This window comes from Rattus norvegicus, chromosome 16, assembly GCF_036323735.1.
Source record: "Rattus norvegicus strain BN/NHsdMcwi chromosome 16, GRCr8, whole genome shotgun sequence".
Classification (NCBI taxonomy): Eukaryota; Metazoa; Chordata; class Mammalia; order Rodentia; family Muridae; genus Rattus; species Rattus norvegicus.
Genome location: NC_086034.1, coordinates 67668860 through 67693420, shown reverse-complemented (window position 1 = coordinate 67693420; position 24561 = coordinate 67668860). Strand labels below are relative to the sequence as shown.

General features: G+C 44.4%; 2 protein-coding genes and 1 non-coding gene across 4 annotated transcripts; 1 reads left to right on the top strand and 2 right to left on the bottom strand.

Annotated features, from left to right (window-relative positions):
• Positions 1-539: 539 nt before the first annotated feature.
• Positions 540-9700, top strand: Tti2 (TELO2 interacting protein 2). Of its 2 annotated transcripts, XM_039094394.2 has the most exons (8): positions 540-2467; positions 2596-2769; positions 4548-4734; positions 5215-5307; positions 5697-5884; positions 5957-6100; positions 8210-8372; positions 9490-9700. In XM_039094394.2, the coding sequence occupies exons 1-8, from the start codon at positions 2424-2426 to the stop codon at positions 9598-9600; spliced, it is 1104 nt and encodes a 367-aa protein (XP_038950322.1). In that variant the 5' UTR covers positions 540-2423; the 3' UTR covers positions 9601-9700. The 2 variants fall into 2 exon arrangements, with proteins under 2 accessions (XP_038950322.1, NP_001013905.1); NM_001013883.1 differs by having other exon boundaries at positions 1833-2769; positions 9490-9698.
• Positions 1350-1454, bottom strand: Snord13 (small nucleolar RNA, C/D box 13). The gene has a single exon (XR_005495186.1). It is a non-coding gene; the product is annotated as a small nucleolar RNA U13 (small nucleolar RNA).
• Positions 9233-17664, bottom strand: Mak16 (MAK16 homolog). The gene is made up of 10 exons (NM_001014002.1): positions 17605-17664; positions 15508-15557; positions 15320-15429; positions 15176-15240; positions 14862-15013; positions 13796-13850; positions 12030-12104; positions 10736-10846; positions 10360-10425; positions 9233-10195 (listed from the first exon to the last, which is right to left on the bottom strand). The coding sequence occupies exons 1-10, from the start codon at positions 17617-17619 to the stop codon at positions 10013-10015; spliced, it is 882 nt and encodes a 293-aa protein (NP_001014024.1). The 5' UTR covers positions 17620-17664; the 3' UTR covers positions 9233-10012.
• Between the last annotated feature and the right edge of the window lie 6897 nt (positions 17665-24561).

Sequence of the window (24561 nt, the reverse complement as noted above, 5' to 3'; positions counted from 1 at the left end):
ACATGTAGGGAGGTCTTGCTTCCATCCCTTCATCCTGTTATTCCCTGACATGTAATATTTTTATTCATTTGTTATCTACCCTCCATTTCTATTTTGTTAACACACAAAGACATGCATCTATCTTGCTGTCTATTCTCCCTTCTTTCTTACAAGAAAGAGAGCATCTTCTACCCCACCTCCCCTCCGCTCTTTCCACCTATGTATGTATCCCAGAGTTCCACGGTGTTACACAGAGATTGCTCTTTTTCTCCTCACTGCAGTTTCATTGTGCAGACGCAGCTCTACGGAGCTGCATTGTGTGGATGGATCATGGTCAATTCAGCCTGTCCTCTGTGTGTGGACATGGGCATTCAGGACGCATTTGTTGCCTTGACTAAATTGTGCCAGGCACTAGAAGTGAAGGCATGGCTGGCTCTGGCTTTGGGAAACTCAGCAAGAGATCTCAACAATACAGAGCATTCCTCAAGTCTAGAGGGCGTCTGGAGCCACTGGACACAAAAGGCACATGTTCCAGAGAAGAAACGTCCCACACAGTACGGACACAATAACCTCTTATTGACTGGCCTCAAGCTGCTTTTGTAAGGGAAGGTTTCCCGGTGGAAGTGGTTAACAGTGATTGATCAGAGTGCCACCCATTGGTCAGAGTGGGGAAAGCCAAAAGAAAGAGGTCCTGAGTTAGAATTCTAATCACCAAATTTCTTCGGAACGAGGGAATGTAAATTAACGCGGGTACTTTTGCATAACAATGGAAGCTAACACTGTATGAACTGTATGCTGATCAGATACTGTTCTCAGCGTTTATGTACATTAAAAATGGTCCTAAGAGATGGGGACTATTATTATCTACATTTTTCCCCCAGTACAGTAAGACATTGAGATCTGAGCTATTGCCATTTGCAAGAGGTCACACTGGGAAAAGAAGTCTTACAGGCATCACTGGTAGAGTAGTTGGAAATAGTGTAACACTGAGTACATGCCACAGAGCTGAAGGATGGCTCAGTTAAGAGCATACCATAGCTAAGAAACTTCAGAAATTCAAGTTCAGAGAATTAGAGACCCTTTTGCGGCTTCCGCGGGGACCAGGAGAGCACTGGGTACACGGATGTGCATGTGGACAAAGCATTCATACACAATGGAGTAATAACTTAAAATCACCTTCCTTAGAAATGCATGCACCAAAGCCATCTGTAAGAACTAAAACCCTGTCATTCTTAAGCATGGTTACAGGGAGGTAGAAGCCTTGGTCTCACCTAAGCGACCCTATCACCAGTAACCAGACACAGAAGTTAAAAGCGGGACGGTGATCTAATCTAAATATGAAACATAACTTGTGGATCCTTCTAAGTTCACGTCAGACGGGTAATGTGCCCATGTCGTAACAAGGTTTAATGGGCGGCACATATCACGCACGCGGCATGAACACCCAATCATCACGCTTTATGAACCGAAAGGATCGGTAGGCGTCTCTGCCTTGAGAAATATCAAGTAAGCCCTACCAGTTTAGGAAGAGGGTCACTAACATGATACAGCTCTATCTAGGCTCTGCACACGAAATCTACTACACTCTAAACATTACTGAGATTTCGCGAAAATTCTCTTGTTTCTACCCTAGCAAATGAAATCAGAATCAAAATTAGTGAGCGGACGCTTAACTATGCAAATATATTCGTCATAGCTCCACCTTTTACTCGGTCCCTTTCGGACGGACTGTTGCTTTTTGGCCATGAGTCGTAAAAAGAAGCGTTGCGGCTCCAATGGCGGAAGTTAGTTTTGCTTTACGGCAACAATGTTATCCAGGGCCGGAAGTTGCTGGGTACGGATGCTGTACGGGAAAAGCTGTAGGTGTCGGGAGCCTTTTTGGTGTCACAGTTCAGTAGGTTATCTTTAAAATTAACTTGTTTTTGAGTCTCCAGAAAGACAAATTTCGCCACATGTTAGGAGGCCCCTTCTTACACCCACTTAACCGAGTGGATTGACACTCGATCCTTGTGTCATAACAGTAAGCCTTTTCACTGTGCATGATTTTAGATTTGTTCGTTGGGGTACTCCCGGCCCCGAACACCTCCCCTATTTGGTCTCTGACCCCGCGGAGAGCCCAGCCCATCGGGTGAGACTAGGAATGAAGCTTGGCAGCACCGAAGAGAAGTCGGGGGGCGGCTGCTCCCTGCCTACAGAGGTGTCTCCCCCGGCCCTCCAACAAGCCTTTTCCAAGATTCTGCACGGTCTCAGCCGCCAAGAGTCATCAGGACAAGGCAACGCAGGAAATGCCGCTCTAAGAGACCTCGGTGCTTTAATAGAAGCCACCGAATGTGACAAATTATTTGAGGGGACTGGGGGTGGTGGATCCCCCCGGGAGATGCCCGAGATCCTGGGACAGGTGGCGAAAGCCCTGGAGAAGTTCGCAGCACCCAAGGAGAAGGCAGATGGAAGCGAAGAACATCCCGAAGTGCCCGAGAAGGCAACTGAGGTTGGGTTACTATTTCTTAAGCTGTTGGGGAAGGTTGAAACTGCTAAGAGTTCTCCCGTCTGCCCTGCATGGAAGACAGGCCTCCGCCACTTGTCAGGACCCACGTATATTTTTGCCATCACACACAGATTGAAGCAGCCATGGACCAGTCCGAAATCTCAGCATGTTGCTGGTGAGGTGCTGTCTTTACTGTTTCGTGTTACTGAGTGCAGTTCTGTGGCAGAATTCCTATGCGGAGAAAACAAAGATGATCGGGGGAGATTCGCTGTGGTCTTGGGGCTTCTTAAGCCCCACTTGAATAAGTGAGTACCTCATTTTCACTATTGTCAGGCAGATAGAGGTGTTGACATAGTGGATTTCTTAAGGACCAGAGCAGTTGTGGCTTCCTAGAGACGAAGTAATCAGATAGGAGCAAATTCAAGATTAGAACTGAAGTCTTCAAATTCCATTTTCTCCACCGAACAACTGCCTTGAGAAATTGGAAATCCTGCCAGTAATAGTTACGGAAATTGAAAATTCTGTCCTATTTATATGTAATCAAGTATCTTATGCTAAGTACCCATGGGTATTTGGGGAGGACCCAGTCTTTCAGCATTAATTTAGATACAGGGATTTCTAACTTGTTCATAATTATTAGATAAGGAAATTACTCTATTTGGAAGTAATACTTGGGATAAAATAGTGAAAACAGTTTCTAATAAGTGATTGAATTAGATTGCTATCAGCTAGTGTATGTGCTGCTTTCAGTGCTTTGGGGTTTTTTTTTTGTTTGTTTGTTTGTTTGTTTTTTCGAGCCAGGTCTTAATTTTCTCTATATTTTATTTACTTGTTTTTGAGGTAGGGTCTCACTGAGTACCCTTGGCTGGCCTGGAACTTTTATGTAGACCAGGCTGGCCTGGAACTAACAGGTTCTACCTCTGATTTCTACGAGTGCCACCACACCTGCCCCAGGCAGTCTCTTTTAAAAAGGATTTTTATTAATCGTAATTATGTGTATGTGTGTGTCAGCATGGAGAGTGCCTGAGGAGGCCAGAGGCGTCTGATCCCCTGGAGCTGGACTTCATAGAACAGCCTGACATGGTTGCTAGGACCCAAATATGGATCCTTTGGAGAAACAGCAAGTGCTCTTGACCGCTGTGCTTACTTCTGGCCTCTTCAGGCAGGGTTTCATGTGGCCAAGGATGTTGGCCCTGAATTTCTGATCCTGCTTCCAAGTGCTGGGCTTCCGGGCAAGAGCCTCACCATGCCTGCCTGGTGTATGCACTGGCGTGGACTGAGCCCAGGGCTTTGCATGTTAGACACACACCTTACCAACTGAGCTAGGTCCCTGATCCTCTGGCTACAGAACAATGAGGTGAGATAAACTTGGAGTTAAAAGGCTTTTACACTAGTGCCTTTCTTTTTCTTATTAAGACATACTTCTTTATAGGCTGGCTTTGTATTTCCTATGTAATCTATGTTGGTCTCAACTGTGAGAGATGCTCCTGCTTCAGCTTCCTCAAATACATATACCTCAGATTACAGGGGTGCAACACTATGCCCAGTTTAGTTCTCTTTGTATTGTTGTGAGTGGGACCAGGTCAGATAGCATGAATCTTGTTTTATTCTTTGTAATTAAAGGTGATATGCCTATTATACAGGTACTGTTTTAAGGAGGTTGAGTCAGATGTGCAAACTCCTTTTATAAACTCTACGTGACACTGTAGGAATGATACCTTTACTATTCTCTCTTCCTTCTCAGCACATTTCACGTCATCCACCAACATGACCACTGACCCCACAAGTCTTTTATGTAGCTGCTATTCATGGGATAAGCATGTATTACCCCATGTTTGGGCAACTGCTAAGTGTATATTGTATAAGATATGTAAGTTACTTTAATTCAAATCATAAAGTGTATTTGGAAAAACCAAGAGTTGTATAGGATATATATGTATGTATGTAGTATGTATGTATGTATGTATGTATGTATGTATGTAAAATCTGTTAAAGACAAGAAGAGGAGGAAGAAGAACGTGTTAAGCTTCACCTGTTTCTTTCTGCTAATTCCCTGTCACTTGCTTTTCGTGTGTCCTTTCAGGGAAACCTGGAAGAAGAATCCTGCTGTCAAACATGTTTTCTCATGGACTCTCCAACAAGTCACTCAGCCCTGGCTGAGCCAGCATCTAGAAAAGATACTTCCCCCATCTTTGCTCATCTCAGATGATTATCAGACGGACAATAAGGTCCTGGGTGTCCAGTGCCTCCATCACATTGTGATTAATGTGGTAAGTGCCTCAGCTCCAGCCTGCACTGGTGGGCAGCCGACTCACCCACGGCGGCTCCTCATTTCTCATGTTTCTGCTGCAGACTTTTGTTTTCATAAGTAGTTTTCTCCTCATCTTAGGTCACGTAATTCACTTATTTCTAGTTTTTCTCCAAATGTATTTTTTTCTCTCCAAACCTGGTAGAAATAGTATTGTGCTGGTAATATAATAAAAAAAAGGGGGGTAATTATAGAAGAAACAAGATCATGCTTTATTTTAAAATGTGAAAAGTAAAAAAGCAAAAACACCTCTGGAATTAGTGACCTTCAAGTAAAAAAAAAAAAATCAAAAGATTTTAGAGCAAAATGTACAAAATGTTACTGGAGACTCTTATCAAATTTGTAACTTTTAAAGTCTTTGCAGAAATAGAGAGTGGTTTAAAAATGATGGGCATTTTGCCACTTTGGGGAAACTTTTAACTGCCCAATTGTGTGTTTGCAGCCAGCCGCTGACCTGCTGCAGTACAACAGAGCCCAGGTCCTGTACCATGCTCTTTTCAATCACCTGTACATGCCAGAGCACCGCCTCATTCAGGTAAGGGAGACTTACTGCTGACTGGGCTCAGTGGGAACACAAGGTGGTACGATGTAAGCAGGAAGAGGTTAGAGCTGTTTTCCCTTGGGAAGTTAGGGCATCTGAAAGCTGCTGCCTGACTGAAAGGATCTCAATGTCAAGCAGACATCCACCTCCCTGAGCAGCCACAGAGCAGCCTGGTGTTACCTATGTGCAGCAAGCTACATGCCACTTGGGGTACACGTTTTTATTAAATGTTTGTGTAGAGAAATTTTGCAGTACTCTGTACCTTGTACGTTAGCTATGGTTATCTTCCAGGATTCTGTGGCGTGCCCTGGGGAGATCGAAGCAAAACCAGGGGTTTTGTGAATGTAAGTGAACTGTGGTTTCTTTTCATTCTTTTCTCATAGGCTGTGCTCCTGTGTCTCTTAGATTTATTCCCTGTCCTAGAGAAAGCGCTGCACTGGCAGGGAGAAGCCGCTCGAGCCTCTACACACTGTCACGAGGTGCTACAACTGGTCCTCACGCACATGGAGTCAGAGCACCGCCTTCTCCTCCGTAGGACTTACGCCAGGAACCTGCCGGCCTTTGTGAAGAAGTGAGTGACCGGGCTTCTGCTCTGCTCTATACCCACATTCAACAGCTCAGCATGGCGTCTTCTCTATTGTAGGTTGGGGATCCTAACCGCCCGGCACTTGAAGAGGCTGGAGCAAGTTATCCTTGGTTACCTGGAGGTTTATGATGAACCGGAAGATGAAAGCAGGCTGAAGATACTGGAAACCCTGAAACTTGTCATGCAGTACACTTGGCCCAGGTATAGCATCCAGGCTGACGGATGTGCATCAGCTAACGTTCTCTTCAGAACTTGTGGAGATAAAGTATTCAGGACATTCAGTGTATCTGAATCCTTTTCCCTTTCATTTCTAGGATATTCAACTACTTCAGATGTTTATATTTGAACCCCTTTCATTGCTAGTAGTTCAATTTCAGGCCACCCAGGGGTACCTAGACCCTGTTTCAAGAAAAGAAAGACAAAGACAGACACACAGAGAAACAGACACATGGTGGGGAAGGAAGAAATCACAAAACAACAAACTTATGGTTGTGTAAGTTGGGAAACTGCATTTTCTACTGCAGTGGTTAAGGTATTATATGAAGGCAGTTTACAGAAGAAAGTTTGTTTTGGGCTTACGGATTCAGAGGGTTCGATCCCTGACCTTCATGGCAGCAGACAGGCAGGTATGGCTGTGGAGCAGTAGCTGAGAGCTCACATCTTGAGAACAGAGAACTGGGATGGCAGTTAGAACTTCAGTGCTCACCCCTGGTGTCACACCTCCTAAACTTCTCCAAACAGTTCCACCATCTGAGGACCAGGGACTCAAATGTGAGCCTCTGGGGTCTACATGCTCAACATGCTACACAGGTGGTCTGTCTTTCCAGAGCACAATTATAATTTCTACCAAAACACTTACGGCACATTAGGGCTGATAGTACAGTTATATGGGAGAGCACTCGCCTAGTATTTACAGTGGTATAGGTTGATCCTTATCACTGCTATTCCCTAAAAAGGCAACTTAGAAGTGCTTCAGTAAGCATGTTTAACTGTGTTTATCTTCTATGTCTTCAGTCTAACTAGGAATGGTTGCCTCAAGACATTCAACATTTGTCAGAGCAGTGATTAGCCTGCTAACATAGGATATGCTGTTTTAGAAGACATTCTATATGTAGCTTGAAGGTGTCAGGAGTAAGATATCAACTGTCTAGTTACCTAACAGCTCTCTGGCATGAGATGGAAAGGTTAGCATTTTGGAGTATACAGAGAACTGGAGTCCATTTTGGAGTGTATTCTTATATTCTTAGAAATAGACCAGGCACCAAGAGCCAATCGGAGTCACTTGTTGCATTTCACTTGTTTTTGTCCCCCACTAAACTACAAGATAGACAACCACATCTGCTATGTACCCCTGAAGCACTCAGTACCTCTTACATAAGTACTCGGAGAATGAACAGATGTACAAGTAAAACTGAATGGAGCTAATTTTATATTGGGCCTTCATGGGGTAAAGATTCTAAGAAGGACGTGTGGGGAGGTTAAGGCAGAGCATAGAAGTAAATGTAGCAGACTGTAATGAAAGGTTAGAGAAACACAAGCCATAGGGAAACCCTGGACAATTCTGAGATGAAGGATGGAAATGTTTTTGCTAGTCAGTTCTAGCCAGTTATTTTCCATCTTTCATTAAAGTTTAGTTTATATAAAATTTACCAAGTTAAAGCTGTGACCTAATGGCATGAAGTTGTCAGATAATGTACTGTGTCCATGTTCATCAGAAGAATTAGCACTTAGAGAATAAGCTAGACTTAAAAGCAAGCAAGGAGCCCAAGACTGAGTTAATATTGACACTTAAGTTTTGCTCTGTAGTAAAGCTCAAGTTGTAGATCTCCTGCTTCCATGTCCTAACTGCTGGGATTATAAGCACATGCCACTCACTACCTGCAGGCAAATCACTTTAAGCCCAGGCCTAAAGTCCCGTGACTGCAGGGTATCTCCTCATCTCTGATTAAAAACAAGGGGGTATGGTAAGCAGATTTGCCCTCCCCCACCCTCAGCTCATGCTGGGAATGAAGCCTCGGCAGAAAACAGGTTTTCTGGTTTTGTTGGTTATTGGTAGGGCCTTACTGTAGCCCTGGCTGCTCTAAATCTGGCCAGAGGTCGACCTGTTCCTGCTTCCAGATCGTTCCAGTATTCTTCAACATCCCAGTGTGTGTATGCAGGAAGAGTGGGGTAGAATTAACAGGAAGGTCTTGTTTTCAGCAAGGTGATACAAATATCATTTGACTTCAGCTTGCCCATGCCTGAACCAAGTTTTGTCCAAGTTTATCTATCGTTCAGTTTGGAATATGAATTTTTTCTTCCCAATTCCAGAATTCCCTGCAGAGTTGTGGTCTTACTGAAGGCTCTCCTGAAACTGATATGTGATATAGCCAGGGACACGATCCCCACAACTGAGGCTGCTAAGAGTGCGGTGCTCCAGGAAGCCACAGACTGCCTGATTCTCCTGGACCACTGTTCTCAGGGGCAGGTGAAGGTAAGGCAGGCATCCGCAACTCCCTTTCGGTTGGCCTTATTGTCCTAGGTAATTTATTACTTGTGTGCCCAACTACGCTGGACATGACTTGGGTGGGGGTGGGGGGGTTTAGGTCCTTGCCTTAGTGCTCTCTAGGTCTGGTGCTAAGGCTGAGCTCTTTCAATGCTATTTAACCATTCAGAGTAAAAAGAGGATCAGATGCCACTCGTATTCAGAATAAAAACAATCAAAAGCCACAAAGACTTTATAAAATTAAGTTCTGAAGATGACATGACACCCACTACGTTAGCAAATTCTGTTCTAGACTCTGAATTAAACCACTACTAACACAGCCCTAAGAAATAATGAAGCTATACACTACCAAGGAGGAATGCTGTAAATTGAGATGTCCCCATGGTGGGAGGGAGGGGCACTCCTAGAAGCTTGTTCATATTCTTGTGAGTGCTTACACAGGTAAGGCTAATAATGTAGGGGTCGCTCCTCAGGCAGTCTGCACTTTTCCTCTTAGCAGCATCTTTCACAGGCATGTAACTCTTCATAGGCTTGGCTGGCCAAGCAAACCCTACAGGTCTGCTTGTTTATTCCTCCCCTGTATTGAGATTACTGGTGGTAGGCTTTTCACTGATGACTTAAGTTTTAAACATGGGATTGAACTCGGGTCCTCATGCTCATCCCACTGAGCTATCTCCCATTTTCTATATACTTCACTAGTAAAATTCTTGATTTCATATTCCACAAAATTCTCAAGACCATAGTTTGTGTATTTACATGTAATTCAAAGAATAATTTCTCATTTTTACCACAATCCGAAAATCTCCAATTAAAGGAGCACGAGAAGAAATCCATGCAGAGCCAGAGCATGGCCAGCTGTTTTCGGTTTATTTGGCCACTGCCCTGCAGCCCTGGTTTGGGCAGTTTTCCAGCTGAGGGTCCAACTGACACCTTGGCTAGAGTGGAGGGGGTTCTTCCGAGCCAGCCGTCTACAAGCGAGGGCCGGTTCTGAGAAACTGCTGTCTGATGGCACTCTCCCCTAGGCCATGCACTCTCACCTTTTCAGTATGTGATAAAAGAGTAAAGGCTGTGGGGAAACCAGCGCCTGGTTGCTCTTGTGTTTCAGGGTCTTCTGGCTAACATCGCCCTGTCCTGTGACGACAGCACAGTGGTGAGCTGCATCAGGAAGGTGCAGGGCTCTGCAGAGGCTCCCGGCGAGGACCCTGGAGATGACTAACCAGCAGGAAAGACTGCTCTTCTTACCCCGTTCATATGGACGGACTCATGGGCATTTAAAAAAAATCTATTTTTGTATTAAAATATAAGTTGAAATTTTATCTTCTCCAATTTGTCCACGTAAGAAAAAAATTGAAATACTGATGTTTCTAAGTAAAAATTGGGAGGAGAGGATTCAGCACTTGTAGTTTAGAAATATTTACAGCCAGTGCCAGTGCGGCTCCTTGGGCTCAAGCTGTCATAGCACATGTTATAAAAATACTCCTCACAACTCGTGGCTCTTCCGTACTCACTCCAGGTTTCTGCTCCACTGAAGCGGTGTAAATATTAACAATATAAATACTTTAGGAAATAGAGCACAAAAGAGCACAGCGCAAGTGTTGACTACTGCAGGATAAAGGTGGGACTCGAACTCATGTGGCTTTGGCTTTGGCCATGGGCTCTGTCTCCTGTTCATACTCTATTTCCACATAGGCCCGTTTTTTCCGCAAAGGTCCTTTCAAGGGTGCTTTGCCTTTGTGTTTGGCCTTATGAGCCTCTTCTTCACGGGAGGATTCATCATCTTCCTCACTGTCAGTGTTCAGCTTATCCATATCCTACATGTAGAAACAGAAGGTCAGGCCGGGAAAGTGCAAGGCTTCTCTAATGCCCTTCACGGTGCTGCCGGTTCAGAACAAGCCATGCATCTTGATCTGCCCCTGTGTTCAGATCCCTCCCCCTTGCTCTGGCCACAAGCCATTCTTTGTCCCACAGAGCTCACCTCAAAGTCACTCAGGTCACTTTCCTCTACCTCATCATCTTCTACAAACTCTCTTTTCCCCACATCCTAGAAGGAAAGTTACTGGGTTAGAAAAAAAGACAATGAAGATCTGGTGTCAACATCTAGTTTTACCTCTTTCCGTAAAGAAGTGAATCAGTCCACACACAGTCACCAAAACCTATTACTCTCAAGGTTAACACTTACAAGTTAAAAAGAAGGATGTATGAGAAGTCAACACAGAATTTGTTGGCTAAGTCCTACTAAAGCAAATTAGTCATCACAAGATACGAAAGGCAGTGGAAATAATGTTGCCTCTGAATGACAACGTGCTGTCCTGCAGGCCACTATGTTTCAAAACAAGGCAAATCAGACCCACCTCTTCTTCATCTTCCTCCTCATCTTCTTCATCTTCAGAGTCACTTTCTGCTTCCTGTTTCTCCAGGGCCTTGTCGAAGGCGTGGATGGGGAAGTTGTAGATGTCGCCATACTGAAGAACACAGAGACCACCTTCAGCTGTGCTTGGGCATCACACTTTCCTGCTTCCTCTGCTCTACCACCATGTTATTTATCACCAGGGGCCACGTAGGAAACAGTGATGAACTATATTTCTAGACAGTTTTCCAGACTAGTTACAGAACGTTTTTGACATTAACAATCTAAGCTGAGAAGCAATAGTGACATTTTAAAAAAATATTTTAAAGATTCTTAAAAGATTAGAGAAATACACAGAAGCAAAAGTTCTAGGCATTGAGACTGGGGTGGAAATCAGCACATATGAATTCTCAGGTCCAACCCCAGTATCATATACCCTGACGTGTGACACTGATAACCCAGCACAGCTGGAAGCAGGAGGATCAAGAACTCAAACTCATCTTTTGCTACATAGTGAATCTGAGGCCAGTCTGCGCTATCCTTAGATATGGTCTCAAAATAAAGTATAAACTGTAGGGAGTGGGAGAGGTTCCAAAACGTGTGAGGTGCTGAGTGCCTGTTTATACCAAGGACCCAGAGCCTCAGACTCTGAACAGCAAAGCCTCTGCCTCCGAACGGCAGAGCCACCCTCTGGTTTGAGTGCAAATGTTGACAAGTTGTGCAGAAATGTGTCATAGTTCAGCCTCCCCCAGTATTTAGGGTCTGAAGTATCCCCACTAGAGATACTGCTACTGAGATTAGCTAAACCTGTCTGCTTTGATGAGCATATCCATAAGCCCTGCCTCCTTATTTACCTATAAGCCACTCCCTTTTCAGCTGTATGCACTAACGTGCCTCCCTGAGTTGTCAGCTCTGTGTGATAAAATGCCGAGCTTCCAAGAGACTCATTCTCTTCCAAGTTCATCTAACCGCGGCTCTCTACCTGTCTTTTCAATCCCCTTGTTGCTCCAAGTCAGGTCTGTCCCTGGAGGCCATGCAAGGACAGGGGAAAACAAACCAAAACCTATGACTGTTATGATGGTTTTATACAGAACCATTAGGCTTGGAAACATCAGCTACAGATAATGGCCAAGGGGGAAAGTCGCATCAGGAAGATTGGCCTACACAGACTTGCTTTATTCCATGGACAAAGGGGTGGGAAGGCTATTTGTGATGTTTAAAAATAATGCACTTTCCCTATTTCCTAGTAGATACTATTACCTAAGAAAACACTTGTCCCACCACCACTAGCTTCTCACCGTGTCTTGTTTCAGTCTCTCCAGCAATTCCTTCTCAATGGCATTGTCCAGCTGGGCGGCTATTAATGCCTTTTCCTGTAAGAAAAGACCAAGCCGTCACTCCACCAGGGCTCATTTTCCAGCCTATATACATATAGTCATCTATTTTTAATAATGGTATGATGTAGTTACGCTACTAGCGAGGCTTTTGCCTTTCTAGCCAGATACACTTCTTTCTCAAAGCCTCTTGGGAGCTTTTCAATTAGAAGTTCCTTTCTCTAATTTGCATACATGTATCATAACATCAAAGTAATTCTTACAACTTTAGCAACAGCCCTCTGAATTTCTAATAAACCCTTGATAGACATACTACACATAACATCTTACATACATTTAAGGATGTCAGATGGGGCTGAGGGAGCTTAACTTGCAAAAATGAGGTCGTGAGTCTGAACTCCCAGAATACATGTAGAAAACCAGGCGGGATGGCATACACCTATAATCGTGCCAGCAGCCGGAGGAGAGGCAGTGGTAGGTAGATTCCTGGAAGCTTGTGGAAAAGATCCTGACCTACAGAGTTCAAGCCAATAAAAGATCTCCTTTCTAACAAAAAGTAGAAGGAACCTGAGGACTGTCACCCAAGGCTGTCCTCTGATTTCCACATGCATGCTACGCTATGCACGTGTGTACTGCATACACACTATATAATACATTAGGTGGCTAAAAAAGAATTTCAAAGAGACAGAGGAGGCCGCCTCTGAATTCACATGGAAAAAATGTATTTACTCTGAAATGTCTGCAAGAACGTTTGAAAGTTAGGAAATATGGGAACTTACTAGCTGGACTTGAATAAGAATAGGTGGATTATGTAAATAAATATCTAATTTTAAAAAGGTGCATAATTAGTGAAGACTAAAAAATTCACAATGACCGGAGTCCCCTGTCACATAAACTGTGTGTGGTGACACACCTGTAATCCCAGGCCAGGTTAGGTCTCATAGCAAAATGCTGTCTTGGACATCAATGAAATAGTAAATTTGGGATACAAAGATCCACGTGATTAGTGAGAGTAGAAGTGCCAGTGGTTACTGAAGGTGTCCTTAAGAGGACAGACAAGGGGGCAAAGATGTTTGGTGAAAGGGAGAAAGATTGAATGCCGAGAATGAATGGACGTGGATTTGCTGGAATAGCTGACTCCCAAGTGTAGGTGCTGATGACTAAGGAGCTCAGTTCAGCCCAACTGTCAAGTATTAGTGAGAAGAACTGACAGACTGTGGGCAAAACTGGAAATCCTAGAGCAGGCCATCTTCCTCATGCATACTGCCTTGAGTAACCAGGCACCATACCGTTAGGACCCAAACCACACAGTTCACTTCAGAGCAGCTTAATCAGAGATCAAAGTGTATCCGGCTTTTTGTTTTAAAAAACAAAAATAGTCTGACAGTCAAGCTCTTCAATATTATAAATAATATAACCAAAATAGCCCTAATGCTAAAAATATTGTCTAAACTCTGCTGAAGGTAATGTAAACGAGACAGACAATGTCGAAAACCTAAATTATGAAATGTTTTGACTTGAAGACTTTTAGATGTTGTCTAAGATATTCTTTTTATCATACCCACATACCCTAGAGTACCTATTTTCAGCCTTCAGTGAAAATCTTAAAAACTGAAGATACAAAGAGACCGACTGTCCCATTACTGACTCGTTAGTATGAATCTCATGTAAGAAACAACCGTCTGACACAAAAATATAGAAGCCACATAACTATCAGAACAGCATGTTACCTCTCTTCGTTTTTCCCTTCTTTCAACCTTCTTACTCAAAGGAACAAGTTTCTTCCTAGCAGAAATCAAATATATTATTAGAAATTTCAAGTTCATTTTAACGATAAAGGCGTTAAGAATTGATTGTTTGCAGCTCAGCTCCATATAGTACCCATATAGCATGTAAGTTCCTAGGGACTCAGGCTGCCAAGTACAGCTCAGTGACTCAACGCTTGCCCGGAACATGCAAGACTCTAGGTTTGATCGTACGTGTGCATGTGCGTGACGGCACACACTCTCTTATACAGCCCAGGAAGCAGCTTACATCAGTAATTCAGCATGGAGGGTGAGGCAGGGGGATCACTGAGTTGAAAGCTACATACTAAGTTCCAGGCCAGCCTGACTGCAGGGTGAAATGTTGTCTTTACCCTGTGCCAAAAGTCAGATACTTTGACATTTTTTTAAAGACTTATTTATTTTATAGGGCATCAGATTCCAGTTACAAATGCTTGTGAGGCATCATCTGTGTCAGTTGTTGGGAACTGAACTCAGAACCTGTGGAAGAGCAGCTGGTGATCTTAACCACCGAGCCATCTCTCTAGCCCCCTTGACACGTTATTTTAAGATCATTTTTGTTTTCTTTCGATTCACTATAGTAAGATCAATGCTTCAATGAAGAAAAATGAATTCTCTGAAAAAGATTCACGTGATCTTTAATACTCCCTCTAGTCTCAATAAAAGCCTTCATCGTTATACTCCTTAAGAAGGCGGTCTATTGGGCCTGTGGGTTTCACATCATTAAGGTTATTTTCAATTACTGAGTGTAGTTCATACTCTTGGTAATCACATTTTAAATCTTTAATTTCAGCTTTTCTCAGGGAACCACACGGAATTTCCAGGTAGGCAGGATTATCACACATTCTGTTTTAAAATCCTGCGGGACCACTGGACACGCCTTTAATCCAAAGTTTTTCTTGGTAAACCATCAAAGATTAGTCACAGCTGAACTTAGGAGGAAGCATGGTTTGTGACATGGCCCAGAAAAAGTGACAGACAGACTGTGAACAAAAAAACAAGGTAGCCTTACCTTCGCTTCAGTGTAAGTTTTCTAATCCGAATCAGGTACTGGGTTATCTTGGTAAACCTCTGCTTACATTTGTGTCGGATAAAGCGGGGCCAGTAAATCAAATTTTCATCTATTTGTTCCAGTGCTTTCTCATAGTTTTTATTAAGCCGGACCTGTGGAACAGAAAGGGAAACATGAGCGGAAGGGCAAATCAAGCAAGGTCCTCCCTGTCCGTCCCAGGACCAATGAGGGTGGCTTTGAAGTATAGAGGTGGCCTATGTGGCATTCACTTTTGCTTTTGACCAATGGTCACTACAGTTGTCCCCGAGTCTTACCCGCTCCCAGAGACGCCGAGGGAAGGCTGCGCGCTCTATGACCTTCATGTACAGGTAGCACTGCCCTGAGGGGAGTTAAACAGCGTTGTCATCATTTACAGAGACTGGGAACATCCTTTTAGAAACTGTCGTGTGGGTCCGTACCTTTCTCTTCTTTAATGGTAGCATACTGACTATTTGCCAGGGGACAGGACGACCGGTTGCACAGACCTGTCAGACTATATTCATTTCTGCAAAAGCCCTGAGTCTTGGTTCTAGGAGGCAAGGAAAGAAAACGTTTACAACCGAGGGGGCAACTAAGTACAGTTTAGCCTAGACTTCGATATACTCACCTTATTTTGTAAGAACAAAATTGTTTGTTTCCTAGTGTATTCCAGATAACCTGCAAGACAAAAATGAAAGCCCTTTTGCTCTGGCCCCAAAAGATGCTGTTAACTATGAAAGGGGCTGTACTCTCTGGGCTGCAGCTCCATGCTGACTCCTTGCCCAGCAGGTGCAAAGCCCTCACTTTAGTCTCCAGCACCACCACCACCAAAATAAACACAAAAGATGAGGAGGACAGGACAGAGCACACTGCCGCCATGCCTGGATGAGGAAAGGGTCTTTAGGGAATGAAAAGAAGTAGCTATCTTTTAATAGGCCTCACTCCTTCCCTTTAAACCATAACATGTATTCATATATTCTTGTAAGCAAAACAAAACAAAAAAAACCAACTACATGCAGATATAATAACCATACCCTGTTACTCAGCAATAGAAGTTCATTAATAGTTGATTATTGGGTTGGGGATTTAGCTCAGTGGTAGAGCGCTTGCCTAGGAAGCACAAGGCCCTGGGTTCGGTCCCCAGCTCCGAAAAAAAAAAAAAAAAGAAAAGAAAAAACAAAACAAATAGTTGATTATTTTCCCAGAATTCTTAATACATACATGCATAAAAGCATTTTTAGTAGGCCCTTATGTATAGTGCTAACAAAATGAGCCCTATCACAAAGTTACATTGTAACTTTTTCCACAGGTGTTCATTATTCATTGTCCCCAATCTGCACAGTACTAGATACTTAGATACATAGCACAATCTCCACAACTTTATTACCTTTTACTACTTCTCACTAAGGTGTTCTGTATTCTAAAGTAATGGCACTGTCATCTCCAAGCCCTGACATCGCAAACACTCAGGTGTTTGCTGGATGAGTGTAGTCCTTAAAACATGGTACCTAGTGAGGCGGGCAGCACATTTAAGCAGCGCACTGTGATGGGTGTGTGTGAGAGCATAAAGGTCTCGAGATGCACCAAAGAGCTGAGAAAGACTCTAGGGCAGTTAAGGAGAAAAAAAACCGAAGGGCCAAAGAATAAAACACATGTTGGGGATTTAAGAGGGGTATCGTGGGGGTAGGAAACAATTAGTGAAGTGGGGCTATCGTTCTGGTTCGTGGCTTTCACACATCATTTGGTCAGACCTCTTCCCTGGGCACCCGATTCGTCTGTGCATCCCACTTAGCATCTCTAAAAGGATCCTAGGGTTAAACACACCCAAATGCAACTCTCAGTTCCACTCTCTTCTAAAAAAAAACCACATTCTCCCCAGTTCCCATTTAAAAAGACCTGGAATCATTTCCTTCAAGATTCCAAGAGACTTTGCCCGGGCAAGCATACCAAATCCCTCTCATCCGTTTGATTACAGTAACAAGTCCCATTAGTGCCTTCTGTATTCCTCCGTTCCTATCTCCCATTCCCAATTTTTGGGTCTTTAGTCCAATGCGACTGGTCTATCTGTAACCGTCTCTCCTTACCGCTCTCTTTCTCCATCACTCTTTCATAGTACCGTTTACCACGCAAATGCTTGTCTATAGATCCTCCATCCCCAAAGGGCTCTTGGGAGCAGAGGGATCACCCCCCCCACACACACACACACACCCTCCCCCGTCTTCTGTCCAACTGTTAACAACCAAGTACCACAGTGCCTACACCAGTCAGATATCTGCTATGTACTTAACAACTCCTGTAAACAGACAAACGTGGTTTTACTTCCGAAATTACGATTTGGGTACACAGTAGAGCAAAATATAAAGAAAAGCCTAACACAGGAAAAGTAATAACGCTCATGGATGCGTTCCTTAAACATGAAATTTAAACATCGCATCTCTCCCGCCCTGCAAGTCCCGAGACAACTGCCGTTCAGATGGCAACTGGCACAAGGGGTTTTACTGCTAAGCACCAGAGACCACGGAAGCCGATCCGGTGGACTGAGCCTGGGGTGCCCGGGCCTTTTAAACTCGCGTGGGAACCCACTTTCGAGAATCGGGGCTCTGGAAGTCTCGCAATCCGAGGAAACAGGAGACAAACGGTCCAGCAGAATATGCAGGTCTGAGTCCTAAATGAGCGAAAAGCCGCACAAACCCCCGGGGCGCCAGAGCAAGAGGAGGGAACTCACATCGTCCGACTGCATGGTGCCGGCGGATCAGCTCGCCGCGTTAGGAGCAGGAAAGCAGCCACGCTTCTTCCGGGGAATCACTTCCGGAAAGCCACTAACCTATCGCGAGAAAGTCTCAATGAAGCCCGTGACGTCTCCGGGCGAGTTGAATGTGCGCGCTTCCGCGCTAGCGCTCCAGTTTGCGGCGTGCTCGCCTCGGGCACCTTTTGCCCTAGGGGCGCAGATAGCGCCTTGCTCAGCTTGCCGCGTCTCCCTCTGGCTACTTATATGGACGCGCTCCAGACTTCTACAAAGTGGGGCTTCTTCGTCCTCTCGACCCGAAGGCGCGTCCCTGAGGCCCCACTGTGCACGCGCGGGGATTTAATGCTAATTGCCGTCCCATTTCTGTGCTGTGACTGTGAGCCTGTTAAGGCCAGAAGCTGTCAGCTCTTACAACCCGCGGTAACTTATAGCAGCCATCTCCATCCTCATTTTGAAATACACACGGTAGTGTCATTAAAGTGAATCAACAACAAATAACAAACTAGAAATCTTATATGCATGCGACACTAAAACGGACAGATTCTTCTGTCCCTGTCCTGCTTCTTCTCTAGGAGTGCTAGGGATCAAACTCAGGTTACCAGGCTCACACAACTTCCTGAGCTGTTATCCAGGCCTGAGAAAAGTGCTTTCTAAAAGGTCATCAGGAGAAACAATAAAATGGGGTTTGCTTCCCCGTTCTCCCTTCTGAAAGCCATTAAGTAGTTCAAGTGATTTTTGAAGCAATTGCCATGCGCCAAATACAGTCCCAGAGATAGAGCAATGAAGAGGGAAAATGTTCTACCCACTTACTTGGTAATGGGGTTCAGAGAATTGTACTGAAAAGCTCTCAGGGAGAACTTTCCCTCGGGATGGAGACCCTCCAACTCTAAAGACCAGACTGAGACACCACAGGATGCAATCAGCAAGAGGATTTGGTTTATTGTCGGGATACACAGGCACAGGCACCTGCGGGCGCTTCAGTCACTTGGGGGACTGGCGCGCCCCACGGAACCAAGGATGGGCTTTTTATAGGATTTTGGGGAGCAGAAGCAAGCATACAGAAGCAGATGCATGGTTACAGGGATATAATTGGTGGATTCTAATGTGGCAAGGGTTCAGCCCGGGGGCAAGTTTCCTAGCTACCTTCTTGAAACTTAATGGCTGACTCGGCCCCCCACCAGGGTGTGGGACCTCTCCCGGGGCTTTTCTCATTGTCAGGTGCTCAACCGCAGTCGTCCTGTTGCCAGGCCTTCAACCAAACATATCTTGCTTGGCAGCCGCTGTGTACTCAGTGTTCTAACCTTTCCCTGAACCAGTCATCTTAAGTACAGCCTTGCAAAATGGCGTTACTGCTGTTAAGCTGGGGTCTTTCAGTACCATATACTGTATAACGCAATGTTTAAGTCCTGCTAAGTTGTAAGAGAAACTAAGCAGTTGTGAACCATATATAACCTCTCAGGTAGTCAGAAGGTTTGTTCCAGAGCTTGAGACCAACGAGTATTATAGGGAGGCCACACCCCAATGCTGGTGGTAAAGGTGATGTATGAAGCAAAGCAAGTTCATGCACTCAGGCTCTTTTAGAAGGTTTATTGGGAGAACGCCATAAAAGTGATAACTAGATAGAGAATCTCAGTGAGGGGCTGCAGTAAGTCATGGCATCAGGGTGTGTGTGCCTTTTAAGGAAGGATAAAAAGCAAATGTAGAACCCTTACGTTAAGGATGAACAAGGGGAAAGTGTGGGCTGGAGAACGGAGAGCAAGAGGAAGGATCAGTAGGAAATTAAATCAGGAGGAACCCAGGCCCAAAGTACGTGCAGCCTTGTACTTGACTTTTGCAGTAAAGGTCTGGGGGTCTTTTAAACAACCCCAGTGGCTAGATCAAACAGTAACAATATGGCAGAATGGTATTGCTTCCCTCAGGGCTCTCAAACTGAGTGTAACTGCAGCCAATACTGCGGTCAGCTTTGTGTGTGGTTGTAGGGAACCCAATGTCTTAATCATGCTAGGCGAGGTTCTAGTGTTGAGCGACACCTGTAGCCCTGTCTTGAGCTATATCTGGTGATCTAATTATTTTTTTGAGACAGATTATCACCATAACACAGGCTGGCCTGCAACTCACTCTATAGCAGCCCAGACTGCTCTGCTCTCAAACCTGTGAGCAATCCCTCTGCCTCCCTACCTTCTCCATTGGGATTACAAATGTGAGCCCCAATATTGAACTGTGACTAATTTTAAAAGGTGGTGGCATCCACTGCTTTCAAGGAGAAAAGTATCCTTCTACAAAGCCCCTAATTACAAAATTGCAAGGTCCTAAGAGGCTGGATAAAGGGATACAATTCCCTGACAAGATTACAAACTTCACACAGCCCTGTGTAACAGCACCAGGTTACGTTGAGAAAAAAAAATGGGACTGAATAGAGAGCCAGGAACATTTCCACCCACATGAGGAGAGCAGACACATCAGAATCTGCATCAGGTAGAGTATCACTACACTGTTGATGGGACAATAGGTCACTTATATGACAAAACTCACAGAAAGCCACACTAAGGCCATCCTAACTGAAAAAAATGAAAATCTGAGTTAAAAAAAATTAAAAAAAAAAGTATCAGAGAAAGAAAAACCTTGGCTACAGAGAAAATGAACTCAAACGGGAGCAGATTCCTATCAGACATCATATAGTCAAAGGAAATGGTATAGTATTCTTCTAAGTGCTTGGGGGGGGTCACTTAGAAACGTAGACCCTGGTAAAATGTTCCTTAGGAATAAAGGAGAAATCACATGACAGGTTCTGGTAAAGTAAAACCAAGAGACACTGGTACCAGGAAGCCTACAGAATGGGTTTTAAAAGTTGTCTAAATGATAACAGAAGTTTTGGAATCTGTGGAGGAAGGCAAGACTGTGTGGTCAGAAAGCTATGCATAGCACTTGAGAAGTTCGTCACCTCTGAAGCTTTAGCTTATGCCTGGTATAAACTGAAGACATGACAATTCCAAGGGATGACTGAGGGGAACCTTTTCGTTGTGTAGATATGAGGGATAATACAGTCAGAGGTGTCTGGAAGAGTCCAGAACACTGAGAGAAAGGAGTAGATTAAACATGGCCAGCAGACTGCAGTAGGCCACAAGAGGAGCAGGAAAGCAATAGAGGAAGAGAAAGGGACAAAAAGAGAGGGGGCCAAGAGAACATAGCCAAAATACCAGGGTTCCATGGGAATGAGAAGCTGGGGGGAAGGGAAGCCCATAAGCTGGAGAAGTTTAGAGTACGGGGTGGGGGAGGAAGAGACACAGATAGTGAATGAACCTGGAGACCGGCGTGTGTTTTGATCTGCCAATAGACACCACATATAGCCTTTAGTCCCTTCTGACAGTGAGGAAGAAATGGATCCTTTGGTAGAGGGGAACAGACTCCAGGATTTGGGGGAGTGGAGTTTCCTCTGAACCTGATGCTTGGTAATAAACACAACATGTATGATGTTGTTACTTATTGTGACTCTAAATGACACAGAACAGAACTCTCACCTCTCTCTGAGTTGTTTCATTTCTGTTGACTGATCAGGGACAGGGGACATGTTTCTGGTTGTCCTAAGTGATGTGTTCCAACGTGAAAATGATCTCACAAAGTTTTTGCAGCTATAGAACAAAACAAAGTTGTAAGGCAAGGCGTTTTTCAGATTCGTTGGTAGAAGAATTAAGTAGTGGGTTCCAGCAAAGCAAGGGAAGCTTTGTTATAGACTTTGGGTGCTGTCTTATGACCTTCTTGGCCTTTTGTGAAGTTCTAATCCTGCAGCCTTGTAGAATCTTTACCATAGGTGTGTTCTCCCAACCCCTGGGTACATTAGATCACACAGAAGACTAAAGCAATTATAACTTGTAAAGGGCTGAAGCAGGTGGAGTGGTTTGAACAAGAATGGCCCCCATAGGCTCACATATTTGAATGCTTGATCTCCAGTTTGTGGAATTGTTTGAGAAGGACTAGGAGGTGTGGCCTTGTTGTGAGAGGTTTATCACTGGCGTTGGGTTTTGAGGTTTCCAAAGCCCACACCATTCCCAGTTAACTTGCTCTCTGTCTCATACTTGAGGATCAGATGTAAGCTCTCAGCTACTGTTCCAGTGTCATGGCTGCCTACTTGCTGCCATTTCTCTCCACCATCATGGTTATGAAGTCTACATAATCCTCAAGAAACTACAAGTCTAATTAAATGTTTTCTTTTATAGGTTGTCTCGGTCATGGTGTTAGGTCACAGTAATTGACAGAAAGCAAAAGTACTCAACAGAGCAGGTGAAGTGAAGTAAGGCTTCTAAATTTCACTCAAACTGGAAGGTGGCAACATCAAGCACTACAATGTTAGGACATGCCTGTGATCGATACTATTATCAATATTATTGATACTATTATTACTTAGAATGGAGAGCCAAATGGGAATCCTGGTCACACGGAAAAGGACTACCATGTCACTTTTCTTGCTGTCCAAAACACCTCAACAGTGCCCATGTACATCAAAATGTTTTGTGTTTAAGTAGTTTGGAGAAGATGTGTTTCCTGAGGCTTAAGTGAAGGGAGGCCTCATGTGCTAGGCCAGTTCTCTAAGACAAAGCTATGTTCCCAGCCTACACAAACACACACAAGCACTCGAGAAACGGTCTTACCAAGTCACCCCAAGTGCTGACTTGTAACTTGCTGTGTAGCCCAAATCGGCCTGAACATTCATTCCTCTTGCCTCAGCTTCCTGAGTAGCTGGGATTATAGATCTTTACCACTAAACCAAGGCTGGGTGTTAAAGTATTTTGGAATAATTAACTTGTCCTCTTTAAGCCTTGTTTTCCGTAACTAAAAACCAGCCAACCAACAAACACAACCCCCCCCCCCAATCCAGTTTGGTTTAATTTAATTCACAAATCCTAGTGTGGTTTCTGTACCTGAGTGCATGGCACTTGGCCTTTTAATTCAGGGTTCTAGATCCTGCTGACTGACGTTGGGTATGTTTTCTGAAGGGTTGGACACTGTGCATGAGACTTAATACTGCCTCAGTCCCAATGGGCCACCTCCTCTGAGCAGTGGAGGCCACATCTGTTGGTCAGTCAGAACCAGTGGGCACGTTCTTTCCAAGGAGAAATAGCAAATATTCTGGCACAAGGGTTTTGTGGCATACATATTTTGTTTGGTTTTTGACTTTTGTATTAGTGACTCTGATTAACGCTGGATGAATGTTTCAATAAGACTTGTTAGAACATTATTATTTGAAATGAAAAGAACAATACATTATTTTTTTCCTTGTCTTTAAGAAGGACCTTAGACTGTCCTTCTGGACTGGAGAAGTGGGAGGGTCCAGGTGACAACACTGGAGGAACATTTGCTTTGGAACTGAGATATACTACTTGAAGGTAAGTAAGGAAGAGCGGCTTGGTGGAGTGGGAAGATGCTTTACCAAGAGCTTCACTTCTCAGTCAAGTGACCCTGAGGATTTCTCACTGATGCTTTTCTAGGTTTAGCACAGAGAGATCTTAGATGAGAGGCCTTGAATTCCCTTAGAGGACTTTCAAAGCCTGGCTGTCAGCCTTCACCCAGCTGTGGAGTGGCTTTGAAATAATGGGGCTAAGAGTCCTCTTCAGTCGGCAGTTTGATCATCCATCCTTGCTCTCTTGCTTTGAATCCAACAGTCTTTTCAAGGCATTCTTCAAGAGCTTATGAGCTTAAGGGTACGGAAAGAAAGAAAGGTAAGTGTTTGTAATTCCATTCTGCGAGGATAAAAACTCTAAAATTCCAAGGAAGTGTTTTGTTGTTGTTGTTTTTTTTGTTGTTGTTTTGATATTTCTTCTTTCCTCCTCCTCCTCCTCCTCCTCCTCCTCCTCCTCCTCCTCTTCTCCTCCCTCTCCCTCTCCTTCATCTCCTTCTCCTTTCTCCTTTCTCCTTTCTTCTCTCTTCTTCTTCTTCCTCTTTTTCTTCTTCTTCCTCTTCTTTCTTCTTCTTCTTCTTCTTCTTCTTCTTCTTCTTCTTCTTCTTCCTCTTCCTCTTCCTCTTCTTTCTTCTTCTTCTTCTTCTTCTTCTTCCTCTTCCTCTTCCTCTTCCTCTTCTTCCTCTTCCTCTTCCTCTTCCTCTTCCTCTTCCTCCTCTTCTTCCTCTTCCTCTTCCTTCTTCTTCTTCTTCTTCTTCTTCTTCTTCTTCTTCTTCTTCTTCTTCTTCTTCTTCTTCTTCTTCTTCTTCTTCTTCTTCTTCTTCTTTCCCTCCTCCTCCTTCTCCTCTTCCTCCTCTTCTTCCTTCTTCACTTTTCATCTCTCTCATTGCCCCACTCCTGGTCACTGTCTCCCACAATCCCTCCCCCATCCCCTCTCCCCTTTCATTCTAAACAGGTTGAGGCCCCCCTGGGTAGCCACCACCCTGACACATCAAGTCTCTGCAGGGTTAGGTGCATCCTTTCCCACTGAGGCCAGACAAGGCAGCTCACCTAGAAGAACCTATCCCACAGACAGGCAACAGCTTTTGGGATAGCTCCCACTCCTGTTGTTCAGGTCCCACATAAATTCTGAGCAGCACATTTGTTCCATATGTGCCGGGAGGCCTAAGTCCAGCCCATGTATGCTCTCTGTTGGTAGTTCAGTCTCTGAGAGCCCCAAGGGTTCAGGTTAGTTGACCCTTCTTGTGGTGTTCCTTTCCTTTTCAAAGCCCACAATTCTTCCTCCCCTATTCTTCCAGAAGAGTCCCCAAGCTCCATTCATTGTTTGGCTGTGGGTCTCCGCATCTGTCTGAGTCAGTTCTGGTGGAGCCTCTTGGAGGACAGCTAGGCTAGACTCCTGTCTGCAAGCATAACAAAATATCGTTAATGTTGTCCGGGATTGGTGCTTGTCCATGGCATGGGTCTCAAGTTGGGCTGGCCATCCCCTCAGTCTCTGCTCCACCCTCTGTCTCTGCATTTCTTTTAGGCAGGAAAAATCTTCAGTT

Excerpts from the sequence above, each read along its gene's own strand:
- Tti2 (NM_001013883.1), top strand. The coding sequence starts at position 2,120 with ATGAAGCTTGGCAGCACCGAAGAGAAGTCGGGGGGCGGCTGCTCCCTG. Across the intron at positions 4,735-5,214 it reads ATCACATTGTGATTAATGTG|CCAGCCGCTGACCTGCTGCA; the intron begins GTAAGTGCCTCA and ends GTGTGTTTGCAG. Across the intron at positions 5,885-5,956 it reads CTGCCGGCCTTTGTGAAGAA|GTTGGGGATCCTAACCGCCC; the intron begins GTGAGTGACCGG and ends TCTCTATTGTAG.
- Mak16 (NM_001014002.1), bottom strand. Across the intron at positions 13,851-14,861 it reads AAACTTACACTGAAGCGAAG|GAAGAAACTTGTTCCTTTGA; the intron begins GTAAGGCTACCT and ends GATTTCTGCTAG. Across the intron at positions 10,196-10,359 it reads GTGACCTGAGTGACTTTGAG|GATATGGATAAGCTGAACAC; the intron begins GTGAGCTCTGTG and ends TTCTACATGTAG.